General features: G+C 44.6%; 1 protein-coding gene across 9 annotated transcripts in view; it reads left to right on the top strand.

The window, feature by feature from the left end:
* The window catches only part of LOC122560320 (potassium voltage-gated channel subfamily KQT member 2-like), a 176,825-nt gene that overhangs the window by 133,989 nt on the left and 24,794 nt on the right, over positions 1 to 18,042 (top strand). For 4 of the 9 annotated variants that reach the window (XM_043710924.1, XM_043710927.1, XM_043710921.1 and 1 more), the window contains one exon: positions 2,838 to 2,864. In XM_043710924.1, coding sequence (XP_043566859.1) covers positions 2,838 to 2,864 — 27 coding nt within the window. Of the gene's footprint in view, positions 1 to 2,837; positions 2,865 to 7,649; positions 7,707 to 18,042 lie in introns of those variants that run through there. The other 5 variants (XM_043710922.1, XM_043710923.1, XM_043710920.1 and 2 more) reach the window with 2 other exon arrangements.

The raw sequence follows: 18,042 nt of genomic DNA, 5'->3' as shown, positions 1-18,042 counted from the left end.
GAACCTTATCAAGTGCCTTGCTGAAGTCCATATACACCACATCCACTGCTCGACCTTTGTTGACCTGTCCTGTCACCTCCTTAAAGAACTCAATAAGGTTAGTGAGGCATGACCTTCCCCTCACAAAGCTGTCCTGACTGCCTTTTTTAACTCAATGCTTTGCCAAATAGTCATAAATCCTATCCCTCAGAATTCTTTCCAAAACCTTGCTGACCACAGACGTAAGACTGACTGGTCTGTAATTGCCAGGGATTTCCCTATTCCCCTTCTTGAAAAGAGGAACAACATTCGCCTCCTTCCAATCCTCTGGTACGACTCCCGTGGAGAGTGAGGAGGCAAAGATCTTCGCCAACGGCTTAGCAACCTCTTTTCTCGCTTCCCGGAGCAACCTGGGGTAAATCTGGTTTGGCCCTCGGGACTTATCAATCTTAATTTTTGCCAAAATTTCCAGCACATCATCTTCATCAATCTTGATCTGTTCAAGTCTGTGTCCCAGCTCCTCAAAGTTCTCATTCACAACAAGGTCCCTTTCCTTAGTGAAAACCGAAAAAAAGAACTCATTAAGGGCTTCCCCTATCTGCTCAGACTCCACGCACAGGTTCCCTCCCTTCTCCCTGACCGGCCCTACCTTCTCCCTGATCACTCTCTTATTCCTCATGCATGAGTAATCTAATGGATCTAATGGAACAATCGAGTAATCTGGAGAGCCTGAACAATCTCCTCCAGTTCCTACATTCCTAACAGTGGGGCAGTGACAAAAGGCAAAATAATGTGAGAGAGAGAGATAATAAAACACGGAACTGCTGATGCTGGAGATCTGAAATAAACTAAAACAGAAAGTGTTGGAGAAACTCATCAGATCTGGCAATATCTGTGCAGAGAATAACAGAGTTACTTTTGTAACAGAGTTTCAAGTTTTCTCTACTCTTTCAGGTCACTGGACTTGAAATGTCAACTCTGTTTCTCTCTCCGCAGATGGTGTCAGACCTGCTGAGTTTCTCCAGCAATTTCTGTTCTTGTTTGTTTCAGATCTCTGTCTTCTGGAACCAAGTTCTTTGTTTGATCGTGTTTCTCTTTCACATTTATTTTTTGCCTTTCTGTTTTCATTTGAAAGGTCTGAAAATTAAGAATAGCTTAGCTTATCAAACAACATTTTAATGTAAGAACCATTCAATTGTTTACACAGAGTCCCAGGGCAGTTGAACAGCTTGTGGGTGTGAACGATACAGGGAGAAACCTTTGGACTGCTGGAAGAGCGGCAGTCTCTCTCTTCCTGCAATAAAGAGGCCTGAAAAAACGCAGTAATTTTCTTCAATCACTTGTTATAACTAAACGAGTTGTAGTTAGTGTATTAGCCATCCTGTGCTTCCTGCAAGGAAGTGAGGGAACCTGGAGAGTAGCATTTGAAGAGCAGACAGTCTGAGCAAGCCAAAAGGATCATCTCAGTGAATTCGGTGGACGGGTGCTATTAAACTCTGCTTCCCAACTGCTTTTCCCTCCATCAATAAAACCAATGTTTTTTTTCTCTTTGTCTATGCCTGTCCATATGTGTGTGTAGGAACTTTAAAGTATTGTCAAGTGTGAACTAATAGATCGAAATGGTGATAACTCTTAGCTGTTTACTGCTGATTAGAATCTATTTATTTGTTAGTTCTTGTTAAGCTCAGGAACCTGGTCAGTGTTTTCTAATAACCTGATTCCAGATAAATTTGTGGACTTTGATTAAGCTATTAACTCTTGTGGTAACCCTGGGAGTAGAGAGATTTTGAAAATCAGGTGCTTTCCCAAGTGGGTTATCACATTCAATTGTGTTTTATTGGAGGTAACTACTAGCTGACCCTCAGGTGATGGTGGTAAAGTTCCTCACCTCTGCTTGGACGACATTTTAGCGTTAGCCCGATGTCTCCTTTCCTCAAGGTGAATGAATGCAATTATTAATGTCAGTTGTACTAAATTCCAGAGTTTTCTTAACTTTCTCCAGCAATTTTATTTTCTAAACTTAAAAATAAGTTGACTTTATTGAGGTATTCTCTTAAAATGGGGAGGCAGCCTGTGACCAGAAGCAGCTCTTGGAGTGGTTCAGGGGAAGTATCCCACATACTCACCCTGGATCCGTTCGGAGGTTTGGTTTGTGATCAGAACGTTGATAAAGCTGGGCGAGGAGCTTTGGTTAAAGAGAATGTGAAGGGGAAGGCCTCAAGATGTAACATTCATTCTGCTTTCAAAAGCTCATTATCTGTCCTGTGTTTTACTGATGTTTCAGAAAAAGCGATGCTAAAGGACAGTGAGGTGAAGCTTTACTCTGTATCTAACCCCAGTGCTGTCTCTATCCTCGGAGTTTATGAGGACGATGTAGAGAGGGCTTTACTCTTTAGCTCATCCATGCTGTCCCTGTCCTGGAAGTGTAGAGGGAGCTTTATTCTGTATCTAGCCCTGTGCTGTCCCTGACCTGGGAGTGTTAGTTGGGAATAGTGTAGAGTTGGCTTTACTCTGTGTTTAAAAGAGTAGAGGGAGCTTTACTTTGGATGTAACCCGATGCTGTCCATGTTGCAGGAGTGTTCGATGGGGACAGTGTCAAAATAGCTTAACCTTCGGTTTCAAAGCGTGGTGCGATTACTCTGTCTCTCGCTCATATTGGGGGAGTTTGTAGCTGTGGTTTATATGGACCTTCTATCTAACCACTTGTACAAGTTTGATGGGAGATCTCAGTCACCTCTGACCTTGTCAGCACGTCTCCTTGGGTGACCTCAGCTAGCCTTATGTTCCAGGCAGGTTGATGAACTCCCAGTGTATCTCCCAGTTAATTTGTTGTGTTTGTTCTGTTTTTATTTCCACAGGAAGGAGACTCTGGAGACCACACCCAGGTTTGCTCGATTTTAAAGCCCTGATTAAACGAGAAAAGCCAGAAGCTTGCTCCCCACCCCCAGTAGATAAGACGTAGTGAATCATTTATTGTTTGCAATGGGACGTCAGCCTCATTGTTTCATTGCTGTGTTTAATTAATTCTGTGGATTCCAAAGCTCCCCAAATACAAAGCATGGGCTGTTATTTTCAGGGTGTTTCCCCACTCCCCACAGGGTCCTATTGTTTACTCCAGGGTCATGAAATGACAGAGTTTGAGTGTTTAAGGGAGTTTGAACTTGGCGATACCAGCTGAGCAAGACCAGCCCAGGTCTTTGAGATAATAGATACTTTGCTCTCTGCAGGGTGCTGTCTGCCCTTGATGACAGATTTCACTCAGCAGGCGCTTTCAGGATGAGGGAATCTGCAGGGACTGAGTGTGTAGTGGGTCGGGGTGAGTTTGGCAATCTGTCAGTGACACAGCATCAGTGCTTTAGATAGATTGCCAACTACTATTTGGATTTCCCTCTTGGGTGGTGTCTGACCTCCAACTGACCTGTCAGCTCTCCATCCTGTCTGAAATCGAATGATGGATCTGTTGAGATTTCTGATGTGAGTGGACAGGATTTATGTACAGTTCTGGAGCAGAGGACCACTCTGGATACTTCACGGTGGATTGATATGACAGTGTACAGTTTACTCATTTCGTTGGATAATGTCTTTCCTGTTTTGCTTAAGCAGAGGACTGAGCTTTGACAGTAAGTGGGATGTTTTATCCTCACCACGAGTGTACGACCCAGTGGGATTTCGAAGATTCAGCAGCAACAATTTCCAGACTTTCTCAGTGAGGTCACTCCCGCCTCAAATGACCACCTCGCTAAGGCTTTTCTTCAGTAAAGGTTCTGGAACAGATATTCCTTCCTGGTTTGCTTCAGGCATTCTCAAAATCAGAAAATTAATTAAGTTAAAGAAACAACAGAAGTAAAAACTATTGAGTTAGTAATCTGTTGGTGTTAAAATATTAGCTGAAGTTATTGTGGAAGGATTTGGTGTGATTTGAGGCTCCCACAGTCTTATCAACATCTCCTTAATCCCAGTAGCTATCCCTGAGCAGTGACAATCATTATTGCTGCTCTCCTCACTTTCACCAATGGATCCTGCTGATCTCAGGTCTGTGGGTGTCTGCTCCTGGCCCTCCTTGCTAAGGGTTCTGTCAGAATTGGAATCCACGTTGTCCTCTTGCTTCATGACAACAAAACTAAATTGAAGCAATGACAAATACAGTTTCCACAGAGTGAGCAGAACATGTCTGGTCATAAATTGGTGCAGTTTAAGAGGCTCCCATTAAAATGTTGTCTTCCCTCTTGTCAATTCTCACAATTAGAGATTTTATTTGCATCTGAATGAACCAATTGGATCTATGTATCACCTCAAAACTTCAGGTGGGGACTAGCCTTCCCCCTAATCGTAAAATCTGACACTGAATGTTTACTTTCTTGTCTGGGTCCATTGTCATGGCAGTGCCAAGGTTCACATATCACTGGACCTAAAGTACCCTTTAGAGAAAGTAAGGTTGGTGATGACCATTGGCCGAACACATCTGGCAGTAATAACTTCTCATTTTTTGCATTGCAAAAGTGACTGAATATTGGAATGTCCCAAGGCTATGTGAAAGGTGCCATATAAATACAAACCGCTCCTTTTTCTCACTGTCTCTGATAAATTTCCAACCCATGCCCAAGAGATGAAAGGATGGTCTGTCCACGTTGCGGTGTCTTACTGGATAAGTGAGCCTCCAATTCCTCTCTATCATAGTTATGTTCAAAGCAGGAATGCTCAGCAAAGCAATCTTGTTCTCATTGAGAGGAAAAGATCCATTCTCCTCACTGCTTTGAAAGGAACCTGCGCTGAAATGACAAAATGGTTTTGGAGTCTTTTCTAACTGTGCAGCTGTGGGCGCCCAGACAAATTCCTGTTTAAACACAACAATATATCAAAGTGTCGTGTTGGATTAACTTCAGCCGCAAAAGACGTACAACCAATTCCCAGTTGCATTTCAGCCTGGTGGCCCTGATATCTGCTTCATGCCCAGCTGGTGTCACATATGCTTTGTGTGTCAGAGATCACACAGGATTCATCAGCTCTGTGTCTCAGTACAATTTCTCTCCTGTGTATTTATCGATCACTATTGCATCCCTGCTCAACATGTCTAATTCATAATCACTGCTACAGTTAGCAGCTTTGTCCAATTTCTCCTTCATGTGGTTAATATCAGGATAAGCTCTCACCCTGTCAGCCAAGAGTCAAGCTGTTCTCTTCAATCGAACACTGGTTAAAAATACGCCTGACCTTCCTTTCTCTTGGAGAAGTAAAAATTGTGTGGGCTTTGTTTTTGATGGAGAACAGAAATGCACAAAGCCACCATTACACCTGGGTATGTGCACTGAGGTCTAGCCCTGGTTGTTAGCTGCACATCTCTCTCAGGCAGCTCCAGGCTGAATTCAGGCTCCAGTGGCCTATTCAGCAGCTGAAGGATGCGCAGGCAGAGAGGATTGGACTGTCTGCCATGTAATGTGTCAGGAATCTCGGGCAGGCAGTTCCTTTTGCAGGCGGAGTGCAGCTAAGGGTCATGGAGGCCTCGTGAAACGCCGCCAGAACCAAGCCAGGGCACCAGCTGGTGGAGGAGGAAGGTTCAGAAAGGGTTAACCTTGGGGGATTCAGGAGGGGTGGGGAAGAGCAGATATTTCTCCAGCTAGGGATGTGAATCCAGGATAGTATTTGGCCTTGTGCCAAGGTCAAGGATAGTACTGGGTGGTTGCAGTGCACTCTTGAGCACAGAGGATGAATGGTCAACTCTAGTCATTTATGGGCACACCATAAGGTATCAAGTGAGATGAGGTGCTGCTATCTTACCTTTGAAAACTGGGCAGGAACCTGGAAAACAATGTATCATCGCCGATGTCTTCCAGTGCGGCGAGCTTGTGGCTGTAGGAATTGGTGGATTGAGCAGATGAATAGCCAGAGTAAGAGGAATATAGTAAGGTCTAATCTGGTGCACAGAGCAGTAAGGTTGGTAATTGGTTCAGATCTGGAATACACTGATCCTGAGGCTTTCAAAAGAGAACTGGTTAATCATCTGATCAGAAAAGATTTGCAATGTAGATAGTGGGAATAGCTTAATTGTTCCTGGCAGGATGGTGTGCTCTAACCCATTCTGTGATTCTGTCGTTCCTGGCAGACTTGGGCTTGGTGTATAAAAATGGGCAGCTACATGTGCAGGGAAGAGGATAATGCCACATGAAAACAGGGAGCCAATTAGATTCCATCTAAGCTACATTGTTCGCTTCAAACAGTGGAAGCTTTACTCTGCAATGATCCAACTAGACTTTGAAAAAGTGGGAATGCCTAAAGCTGGCAATGAAATGAAATGTCCAACAATTCCAAATATGAACTCCCCTCTGCTCTACATACAGTTGATAACTCCAGAATATCATCCACAAGGTGGGTTTGAGGATTGACTGTGCAGCCTGTGGCACAGGCAGCATTTTGCAGACCCGCTGTAGCCAGACATCCACGATCTCTGTGAAGTGACCTGCTTTGTGAAACCTCTAACCCCCTACCTTGGCTCTAGCAGCCTCCCAGTAACCGAACTTCCTCTCGCTGATGGTGCAGTGAAGACAGAACATGGATGGGCAAGTCGCTCCCAGTCTACACTGCTACAGCTGATTGTCCTGGGGCAGTGGTGTGGGGTGTATATTAATCCTGAGTACTCCTTACACGGGGTTGGGGGTGGAAACAAGCACTAAGGTTCGGTGGTTCATGTTGGGAGTTCAGATCAGCAGGTAGTGAATGAGGGCAGGACCGGAAACTGCTTCTCAGCTAACAAGCAAACATCAATGATACATGACGTGTGACTACTAGGAGGTGCTCAGATCCTAGGTGGCACAATCCTGTCAATACAGTCACAACAGCAGCAGTGCACCCACAAACCCAAACCCAAACCCATAGCTGATGTTTCAGAGCAGGGCCTTATAGGATACTATCGTCCATCGACTGGGCATTTCACTCCTGTGGCTTTTCTGCTCAGGATTAGGTTGTACACCCAAATCACTGGGAGCAAAGATAATCTGCTGACCCTGAAATGGAAGGAGCTAAATGGGCCTTGCAACAACATCTTCAAGATCACAAAACAATGGTCACTGAAAGGTTTAAGAGATGGGGAGCTAGGTTCTCATTAGGGTGGGGGAATCACAGGAGGGGTTGGTGCAAAACGTGGAATTCAAAACGCAAACAGATCAGCTGTCATCTTGTTTGATGGCAGAACAGGGCCGAATGGCCTACTCCTCTTCCTGTCTCACGTGGTGATAATGAGGGAATGCCTCAGTCACTAATTGCAGTTTGAGTTTGTTTGTTTATTTGCGACAACATCTGTTTGTGTTATAGCCTGACATCCACAAGTAAGCCTGATTACCCTCTGGGTAACATTGGAAGAATAAGCAAGTTGATCACCCGTTGAAAGATATTGCAAACTCCAGGTCGACAGGTCCTGGAGTGGGACTTAGTCCTAGAAGTCTCTGGCTCAGAGGCTGGGACTGTCACCACAGCAACCCTGAGACCTCCCTTTTATCATGGATTCCTGAATAAAATCTAACTTATGAGACAACATAGATCCTTTAAGGAGACGTTCAAATGGAAGTTTTGCTCATTCCAGCTAAGTTGCTTTGTTTGGAGAATGCTAAGCTACTGATTCTGTGGCGGAATCACAGGGAATTATTGGTATTAATTCCCATTTTTCCCCTTGTTTTCAGTAAACACAAATCACGTCGTGATTCCATGTGTGGAATGTGCTGCTCGGGAGATCCTAGGTATCCGTGTGAAACTTTCCCTTTAATAGATGATCCCTGGCACGGCCCGGCTGGTCCCCTCGCTTGCTCGCTGCCTCCTTGCTCGCCTCCTCCCTCGCACCCTTCCTCGTTCCCTTCTTCCCCTTGTGTGTTTATCTGTCTTTCTTTACTCTCTCTCAGACCTCTCATTTTGTGCCTGTTGCCAGTGATGAGAAAGATAAATCTGTCTCCCTCCTTTCCTTTATTTATCTTGTCTCTCCAGTCTAACGACTGTTAGCACTAACTTTTCAATTATTTGAGAATCATCAGAGCATTTAATGAAATGTATCTGTTGTCGAAACACAAATAAATAGAAACAGAAGCAAAATCCTGCAGGTGTTAAAAAGCTCGGAGCTAAAACCAAGAAATGTTGGCACAACGCAGAAAATCAGGCCTCACCAATCGAAAAAGTTACACTGTTGTGGAAACTGACATTTTAACTCTTCCTCTGCCCCCAGACACATCTGACTTGATGAGTATTTTCTGAAATAAATAGTTTTTGATTTTTTTTCCAAAATGTAAATCACATGGAATACAAGGAGAACTAGCCATTTGGATACAGAACTGGCTCAAAGGTAGAAGACAGAGGGTGGTGGTGGAGGGTTGTTTTTCAGACTGGAGACCTGTGACCAGTGGAGTGCCACAAGGATCGGTGCTGGGTCCTTTACTTTTCATCATTTACATAAATGATTTGGATGTGAGCATAAGAGGTACAGTTAGTAAGTTTGCAGATGACACCCAAATTGGAGGTGTAGTGGACAGTGAAGAGGGTTACCTCAGAGTATAACTGGATTGTGATCAGATGGGCCAATTGGTTGAGGTGTGGCAGATGGTGTTTAATTTAGATAAATGTGAGGCGATGCATTTTGGAATGGCAAATCAGGGCAGGACTTATACACTTAATGGTAAGGTCCTGGGGAGAGTTGCTGAACAAAGAGACCTTGGAGTGCAGGTTCATAGCCCCTTTAAAGTGGAGTCACAGGTAGATAGGATAGTGAAGAAGGCATTTGGTATGCTTTCCTTTATTGGTCAGAGTATTGAGTACAGGAGTTGGGAGGTCATGTTGCAGATATACATGACATTGGTGAGGCCACTTTTGGAATATTGCGTGCAATTCTGGTCTCCTTCCTACCGGAAGGGTGTTGTGAAATATGAAAAGGTTCAGAAAAGATTTACAAGGATGTTGCCAGGGTTGGACAATTTGAGCCAAAGGGAGAGGCTGAATAGGCTGGGGCTCTTTTCCCTGGAGCATTGGAGGCTGAGGGGTGACCTTATAGAGGTTTATAAAATCATTTGGAGCTTGGGATAAGGTCTTTTCCCCAGGGAGAGGGCATAGGTTGAGGGCAAGAGGGGAAAGATATAAAAGAGACCTAAGGGGCAAATTTTCACGCAGAGGGTGGTGCGTGCATGGATTGAGCTGCCAGAGGAAGTGGTGGAGGCTGGTACAATTACAACATTTAAAAGGCATCTGGATAGATATAGGAGTAGGAAGGGTTTAGAGGGGTATGGGCCAAGTGCTGGCAAATGGGACTAGATTAATTTAGGATATCTGGTCAGCATGGAGGAGTTCGACTGAAGGGTCTGTTTCCATGCTGTATATCTCTATTACTTTATGACTCTAATTGTTATAAAATGCATTTAAAAGAAAAATTCACTTGCAGGATGTGGGTGTTATTGCCCGTCCCAGTTGCTCCTTGAGAAGGTGGGGTGAGCTGCCGCCTTGAACTGCTGCAGTCCACTGGTTGTAGGTTGACCCACAATGTCCTTAGGGAGGGAATTCCAGGATATTGACCCAGTGACAGTGAAGGACCGGTAATATATTTCCAAGTCACGATGGTGACTGGTTCGAAGGGGAAGTTGCAGGGAGTGGTGTTCCCATGTATCTGCTGCCCTTGTCATTTGAGATGGAAGTAGTTGTGGGTATGGAAGATGCTGTCTGAGGATCTTCGGTGAATTTCTGCAGTGCATCTTGTAGGTAGTTCACGATTTACATCGGCTTAAAGAGAAGGTGACTTCTCTTGACATCACTAGCTCAGTTTAACTCCTGTTCCAGAATTTTGCTAGGAACTGCATTCTTCTTCCTTGCGTCTGTCATTAATACTGCTTCCAGCTCATTAGGGGTTTGTGATCACACACCGGTGGTGATTATCGAGAGTAAAATAGATTGCTGCCCCCAGTGGCAGACTGTGGAAGTATGTTTTATTTTGTCAGGGGTGGTGTCTCAATATTACACGGCCCCCATCAGAGGTGCGGTGAATGATCGGCTGAAGGCCATTCCAGTAAGGGATAGAATTGTAAAACCGAAACAAGCAGTTCAGGCCATGGTGGTGTTTATCCATCACTAAAGTAGTGTAGTGAATCTCGTTTCCCTGTGTCCCATGGCCAATATTTACTTTATCCATTGAACTAACTGATTCCTACCTGAGTGTTGAGATTAGTCACTGACTGTTATTGCTGACACTTTGGTAGATGGTAAACCTGGCTCTTTATAACCAGCAATTTAGTCACTTTGCGCCTGTCACTAAAATCAGAGCTCTCTATTCCACCACCTCTCCAGTTTCCAAATAAAAATATTATCCAGTCCTCCGCCCTGACAGCAATTCCTGTTCTCTGTCTTTCCAGATGTCTCAACTGAAGTAGGATTCCATTTCTCCACCTCTGTGAACACAGTAACTGACTCAGGTCTGAAAAACGTTGTCTGCACCTTCACTATCACTGGGTCAGAATGCTGCAACTCTGTACCTGGCCATTCCCTGAGGGCAGCCTCACCCCATCACTGCTGGGAGTAAGAAAGGTGCCTCACTCCACCAGCCAGCACAGTGGCTCAGTGGTTAGCGCTGCCGCCTCACAGCACCAGGGATCCGCATTCGTTTCCAGCTTCAGGCGACTGTCTGTGTGGAGTTTGCACATTCTCCCCGTGTCTGCGTAGGTTTCCTGCAGGTGCTCCGGTTTCCTCCCGCAATCCAAAGATATGCAGGTTAGGTGAATGGGCCATGGGAATTTGCTGGTAGTGTTCAGGGGTGTGCAGGCTAGATGCATTAATCAGGGATATATGTAGGGTAATAGCATTGGGATGGGTTACTCTTCAGAGGGTCAGTCTGTTGAGCCCAATAGCCTGTTTCCACACTGTAGGGATTCTGTGAAAAGGCGCTCAGGGGGTGGGTGTGGGGGGTGAAGACAGAGGGCAATAAACATTGGCCAATATCGCTGTCCTGAGACTGGATTGCAGCAAGTTCACTGCCAAATGCTGCCGTTGTTCTGAGGAGGAATCCCTGGGTTTTGATGCCAAAGGCTGTGGTTTCTGGGAGAACTCTTAATTCTCTTCCTATGAAATTCCTCACATCACTGAGTTAAAATAGCGGGTGAGGTAACATTGCTGTTGGACGGCTCAACAGTAATCTAAACTGTAACCTTAGTTAATATTGTTGTTAGTTCACACAAACCCACGGCACAGAGTGAGGCTTTTTGTCCTGTGAAGCCACTTTGAAAGAAGTTAGCAATTAATTGCATCATGTTGTTCTTTCCTTCTGCCGTGACACGTTGTCTATCCCCTTTCTTTAGTTGCTCACAGGTTGGGGATGTTGTTATCAAAACCAGCATTTACTGCGCATCCCTAATTCTCCTTGTGAATGTGAGAGTGCGACACCTTTTTGAGCAGCTTGTTCCAATCCCCGTGAGGACCAATAGCCTCAAGCATGAGACCAAAAGTGATCAACTTTGACAGATCACACAGGGTTGTGTGTTTAAAGACATTTACTGTAACAAACCAGCTTAGATAAACACAGGCTAAACACAACTTAGTACATAATGAATATACTGAACTGCAGCACCCGAAAATTGTCCTTCACTCGCTGAAGATTTACAGTTTTAAAGAAATCAATCCAACATCCATATTTCCAACTGTATCATTGAGTCATTGTGTTGAATGATTATCAAAAGGTTGCTTTCTCAGTTTTGAGTAGATTTCTGAAGTGACTATCAGTTATAAGGTTGATTCTGGTGGAAATTCTACAGGGATGAATCTTCTGGATTCCTCCAGTTGGAATTGTATGTAACCAGAGACCTTCTCCTCTCCCTCATTCTACCTGGTCATCTACAGCAGGTACATAATCTCCTCACTGCCGATCACTCTCTGCAGCCTTTCATCTCTCTCTCTCTCTGAGACTTCTGCCTGTGTTAGATTATTCGGAATCACTAAGTCTAGCCACACTTAGCCCAGTAAGCTCTTGCCTTTGTTTGCAGATGTGAACATTCCCACTGAATCTCACTCAGTGCCTCTCTGCTTCCATAGTAATAAGGTATACTATTCCTGTGGCTGGCTAGAATTCACAAACATCCTGTTTACTTCCTGATGTTATCTGGATTTAAAGGAACAATCCCTAAATATAATTAACTTATAACACCCCCCCATTGACGATACACTGCACTCCACTGTGCTGGTAAGGTGGGGGATATTCAGGGTATTGACTCTGAAACAGTAGAGGGACGGTGATACATTTCCAAGTCAGGACGGTGAGTGGCTTGCTGGGTCTGTTGAAGGATGTGTAGGTAATTTGAATGTGGGGGCTGATTTATTCCGATATAGTCAATGCCTGATGAAACAATCACAAGTAAAAGATCAGCAAAAACCAGAGGATTCCAGAATCACGTCACCCCCTCCAGGTGCATTCTCGTGGAGACTAGTGGCATTTTGAATTTTTAAAAGCAATTTCATAACCACTTAGCCAGTTAGAGAAGAGAGAGAGTAGCAAATCAGAGAGGTAGAGAGACATAAAACTGTGGAGGTCAGTTTTAAAATGCCACAAAGTTCTAATTGTTGGTTAACAATGAACGGCAGACTAGGGGAGTTCTACATTCTAATGTTACTGTTTAGATCTGAGGTCAGAGTGTGGTTAGTTCCCCAAATTTCAGATTTATAAGTAACAGCATTTGACTGACAAAAAAAATGAATTGATCTCTGACAGACAAGCATCCGACGTTGGAAAAAAGCTGTATTTTCAAACAACAGACCATCCTGGCCACAGTATTCCCAATTCAGGAAGAACAGTCAATTCTCCACGCAGACCAGTGAGTCAGGCTTTGTTTTTTTAAAAAAAATGCTTCCTTCGCCATCTTGAATCTGATTTTTTTTTGCATTTATTCATGGAATGAGGACATCACAAGCTAGGCCAACATTTACTGCCCACTCCTAATTACCCAGAGGGCAGTTAAGAGTTAACCACAACGCTGAGGGTCTGGAGTCACATGTGGGCCAGACCAGGTAAGGATGGCAGTTTCCTTCCCTAAAGGACATTAGTGAACCAGATGGGTTTTTACAAGAATTGTATATAAGAAGTGTATATATTAAGACAAGATGCTGGAAATCTGAAACAAACACAGAGCATGCTGGAGAATCTCAGAAGTCTGGCAGAATCTGCGGAGAGAGAAACAGAGCTAATGTTTCGAATCTGGTACAATTCGTCTTCAGAACTGAAAGATGTTGGAAAGTTTTATTGTATAGTTTTGGCTGTGATGGAGGAGGGGCTAAATTGAACAGCTGGGGATGTCAAGGCTTGTTGCTAAAGACTAAGGGGTTGTGAATGCTAGTGAGCTGGAATGGAGTGATGATGGTGGCCTTGCACAACCCCTTGGTCTTGAACAGTCAACCTCAACACCATCTGCTCCCTTTACCCTCTCCTCCATCTCTGTCAAAACTATAAAAAGCCCATTTTCAAACATCTTCCAGTTCTGAAATAAAATCATGTCGGACTCAAAACGATAACTCTGTTTCTCAATTGACAGTGGTTTCATGGTTAGCTTTAGATTAGCTTTAATTCCAGATTTATTGAATTTCAATTTCACCATTTGCCATGGTGGGATTCAAACCCATACCTTGGAACATTTTTGTGATGTTCCTGAATTATTAGCACAGTGGCGTTACCACCCTCTCCCCCATGGTTTGTACAAGGCAACCAGATGACCCTTGCTGTAGCAGTGCTGTGTTTGAACCTTGTCCGTCCTTCTGTACTTTCAAACACATCACTGTCACTAACTCACCAGCAAGAACATTCTAAGCTACCCAACTCCCTCACCCTACCAGTGTAGACTGTGCCCAGATTCAGGAAGTGGAAGCTGACCTCTCCGTGTTGAAGATCTCTTTGGCTCTTCACGTTATCAGGAGGTCAGTTTGCAATGAATCAAGTGCGGAAAGTGATTGAGGAGGCCCAGATTCCTAAGGGATCAAATTCTAAGAAAAAAAAAAGTTGCTTCAAAATGCTGAATTTCCTTTTACTGAAAATTTCTGTGCCAAATGAATGGTTTCATATTATTTCCATATTGTATAAAGTGGTAGTCAGTTCCTGTAATTGGATGTCCAGTTTGGAGGTAGTTTCTAGTGAGGACATCTTGTGGTACAGTGGATAGTATCTCTGGGGCAGGAGATCCACTCTGGGACTTGATGACCAAGGAAGGTGTGAAGCAGCCAAATAAATAGGTAAACCGTTGGTAATACTGCCGATACAGCCAGCACGGGCAGTAGGTGCGATAGAATTAGGATTAAGACTCCACATGAAGTTTCTTGCAATGTGTCAAAGTTACCTCATTCCATGGTGGGGAGGATACAGTCCCTGGTGGTCATACAACCAAAGGTGTGTTGACCTTCACTGAAATCTAGGTGTCCAGTAGAGTTAGGCTGTCATTAGAGACCATGATGATCCCATGAAATTGGAAGTTAAGGGTTGTGTCAACTAGAGAATGACTAGAAAGGCTAAGGAGGAGTTAGGACAGTGCGATTGCTTTCTCATTGGAAGAGAAAGTGTTAATGGGCATCAGAGAGAATGCAGAGGTGAAATAGATAAATTATACAGGAATACTTCCATTACTATTTGAACAATTAAAACACCATAAAAAACATCTCTTGTCATTCAGCAGACAAGAGATGACTGCTCACTTCAGACGTCAGTTTTAGAATCAAGTAATTTAATTTATTTCTGGATTATCTTGAAGAAAAGTTCTTTAAGTAAAGGGATAGGACTGCTTCTATTTCTGGTAATGGTGATTTCTTTGCATGAACTCTGAGCTGTTTGAATGGTCCTTGCATTGGTTTGCCTTTGCTGACAGCCTTTCCTTCTGCCTGTCTCTCTGTTCTCCTTCAGCCAGTGCCCCATCCCCATCTCCAGTCTTTAGTCCACCTCAAATCCCCAAAACTGCCGCTCCCTCCTTCCCAAGCCTGACCCCAACACTGCAGTTTGCCTGTGTGCATGCCCATTACCTCGGAGTGGAGAGCTCAGCATGTTGTGTTTTAAGTGATGGGCTGTTTCAGTAAGTTCCGTTGCAGACAATGCCTGTTGGAATACAAGACCTGGTTTGCACTTCACAAAGTTCCATGCTCTTCGCTTTCGATCCACCTTTTGTGTTAACTCTGTCCAAGTATTTATTCCTAGTATGAACCATGGATTCCTACAAGTCTCGGTAGAAAATGAACAATAGATTTTGGTTTTGAAATCTCTCTTGCTTTCTATTTTGGTTGTTTAGGGCGTACAGTACATGGCACAGGGTCCCAGTCTCTGAGTGGTTACTTTTGGAATGGGGATGTTGATGATGGTGCTTGACTCTATTTATTAATGACATCATTGCCATGGCATTGGAAATCCCAAATCCCTGAAACGGGATTAATGGCAGGGAAAACAGACTTGGGTTGAATAGTGTGAGGGTAAATGTATCTTTGGCATTTTGCTAAACTATTACCTTTGGCAATTGAAATGTTAACAGTGGAGTGGTGTCCATGTTAGGAGAGTGTGTACCTGGACCATGGGAGGAGATATAACATCAGCTGATGGGGTCATTGCTAGGGGAGTTTACAAAGATATACAAACTTCAGGCTTTATATTGGCCACAATGTTCTTCCTGTTATATCCTGTGACATTTCCAAACCCCATCATATTTAAGACAATTAAGCAGATCTCAGGAACAGGAATCACTCCAATTCCACTGAATCAGGCCCATTTCCTGTTACAAGGTGATAGCTCTATGAATACGTTGTGTCACCTTTGTAGACAACAGCCTGTCATGTAAATGATTGTAATACCAATTTAACTTATTCTTCAGATTCTTTCCCATTCTCCAGGAGAGGCAAAGTTAAATACCTACCCTCCACACACACTCTCACATACAAACATTCACGTATGCAACACACACTCTCCCACGCACATACAGTCACTCTCACACTCACATACAGACACACTTTATCACATGCAAACATGCACTGCCTCACACACACACACAATCGCACACTCACAGTCACACACAGACACATTCTCACACGCACATGCGCACACACACACATACACAGACACAGTCACACAGACATACAACTCACACAGGCACACACACACAGAGTCACACACTCACACACAGACATACACTCACACAGGCACATACACACACACACAGACATGCACTCACACAGGCACATGCACACACACACAGACACAGTCACACACACACACAGACATACACACACAGACACACACAGGCGCACACACAGACACAGTCACACACTCACACGCAGACATACACTCACACACACACACACAGTCACACACACACACAGACATGCACTCACACAGGCACGCACTCACACAGGCACATGCGCACACACTCTTCAGATCGATCTTAGAGGGTGAATGCTGAAGCTGGGTCATGTTCTCACAATGCTGGCCTGGAGACTGTATTTATGGAACAGAGCTCAGGGTCAACACAGTTTGTTCATCAGCTCTGAGGGTCTCTGGCAGTATACATCAGGGGACACATCTATCAATGCTGTCTGAAAAGGGGGAATAGAGGGACAGAGGTATTTGAGAGTAGAATGGGGGTGGACAGTTTGGACACTTGCTGGAGTTTGAAGGGGCAGAGAAGCTCCTTACTTAGTGCTGTATTAGAATCATGTTTGATCCTATGATTAAAATCTACAAATGTACTTGTTAAAAACATAACTGATGTTGCTTCGAGTGTTTGGAGGACTGTTGATCCAGGGACTGTGTGGTGGAGTGTTTACTTTGTGGTCCTGTACAGTGGCATGGTGGCTCAGTGGTTAAAACTGCTACCTCATGGTCCTAGGGAGCCGGGTTTCATTCCACCCTCAGTCATTGGACTGTGTGGAGTTTGCATATTCTCCCTGTGTGGGCATCATCCCACAGTCCAGGCTATGTGGGTTAGCCATGGGAAATGCAGGGTTACAGGGGTGGGATGCTCTTCAGAGGGTTGGTGTAGACTGAATGGCCTGTTTCTATATTATAGGGATTCAATTACTTTTGGGAGTCCTGGCATGTGTTCTGTATCTTTCAGTTTGTTTTTCTAACCTTCCTGCCAATCTACCTTCTCTGTGTTCCTGTTTCTCGCAATGCCTGCCTCTTTGTTGGCTATGTTGAATAGTCCCTCTTCAGTACGTACAGAGGCACTGTGCCCTACCTCTCCCACCATTACATCGATGACTGTACCAGTGCAGCGTCCTGCACCCAGGCTGAACTGGAGCAGTTCATCATCTTCGCCCACAACTTCTACCCTGCTCTTAAATTCACTTGGTCCATCTTGGACGCTTCCCTCCCCTTTCTTGACCTCACCATTTCCATCTCCGGTGACAGTCTCCAGATGAATATTTAGTACAAACATACAGACTCCCATAACTATCTGGACTACACCACCTCCCACATAGTATCCTACAAGAACCCCATCCTGTTTTCCAAATTCCTGCGCCTCCGCTGCATCTGCTCAGAGAAGAGACATTCCATTTCCGAGCATCCCAGTTGTCCACCTATTTCAAACAACGTGCTTCACCCCCCCCCGCCCCATCGTCCAGACAGCCCTCCACCGCACCACCTCCCATTCCCCGCTCCACTGCTCTAAACCCACCCCCACCCAAATACAATAAGACAGGGTCCCCCGGTCCTCGCTTTCCATTCCACCAGCCTCCGCATCCAATACATCATCCTCAAACACTTCTGCCAATTCTAATCAGACCTCACTTCCCTGAACATCTACACCTCTCTGCCATCTGCAAGGACCGTTCCCTTCGCCACTCCTTGGTTTGCACTACACCTCCCCCCAACCACACCCACTCCATAACCTTCCCCTGTAATCGTACAAAATATAAAACCTGGGCACACCATCCCCTCACCCCCATCCAGAGCTGTAAACAGTTCTTCCAGGTGAGACAAAGGTTCACCTGCTTCTCCTCCAACCTAGTCTATTGCATCCGGTGCTCCGGATGTGCTCTTCTCCACATCGGTAAGACCAAATGCAAACTAAGGGAACGTTTCACTAAGCATCTCAGCCAGACCTG

The sequence above is a fragment of the Chiloscyllium plagiosum genome, chromosome 20 (genome assembly GCF_004010195.1).
Source record: "Chiloscyllium plagiosum isolate BGI_BamShark_2017 chromosome 20, ASM401019v2, whole genome shotgun sequence".
In the NCBI taxonomy this organism is placed as follows: Eukaryota; Metazoa; Chordata; class Chondrichthyes; order Orectolobiformes; family Hemiscylliidae; genus Chiloscyllium; species Chiloscyllium plagiosum.
Note: the sequence above shows the minus strand (reverse complement) of the source record. Positions and strands in the feature narration are given on the sequence as shown.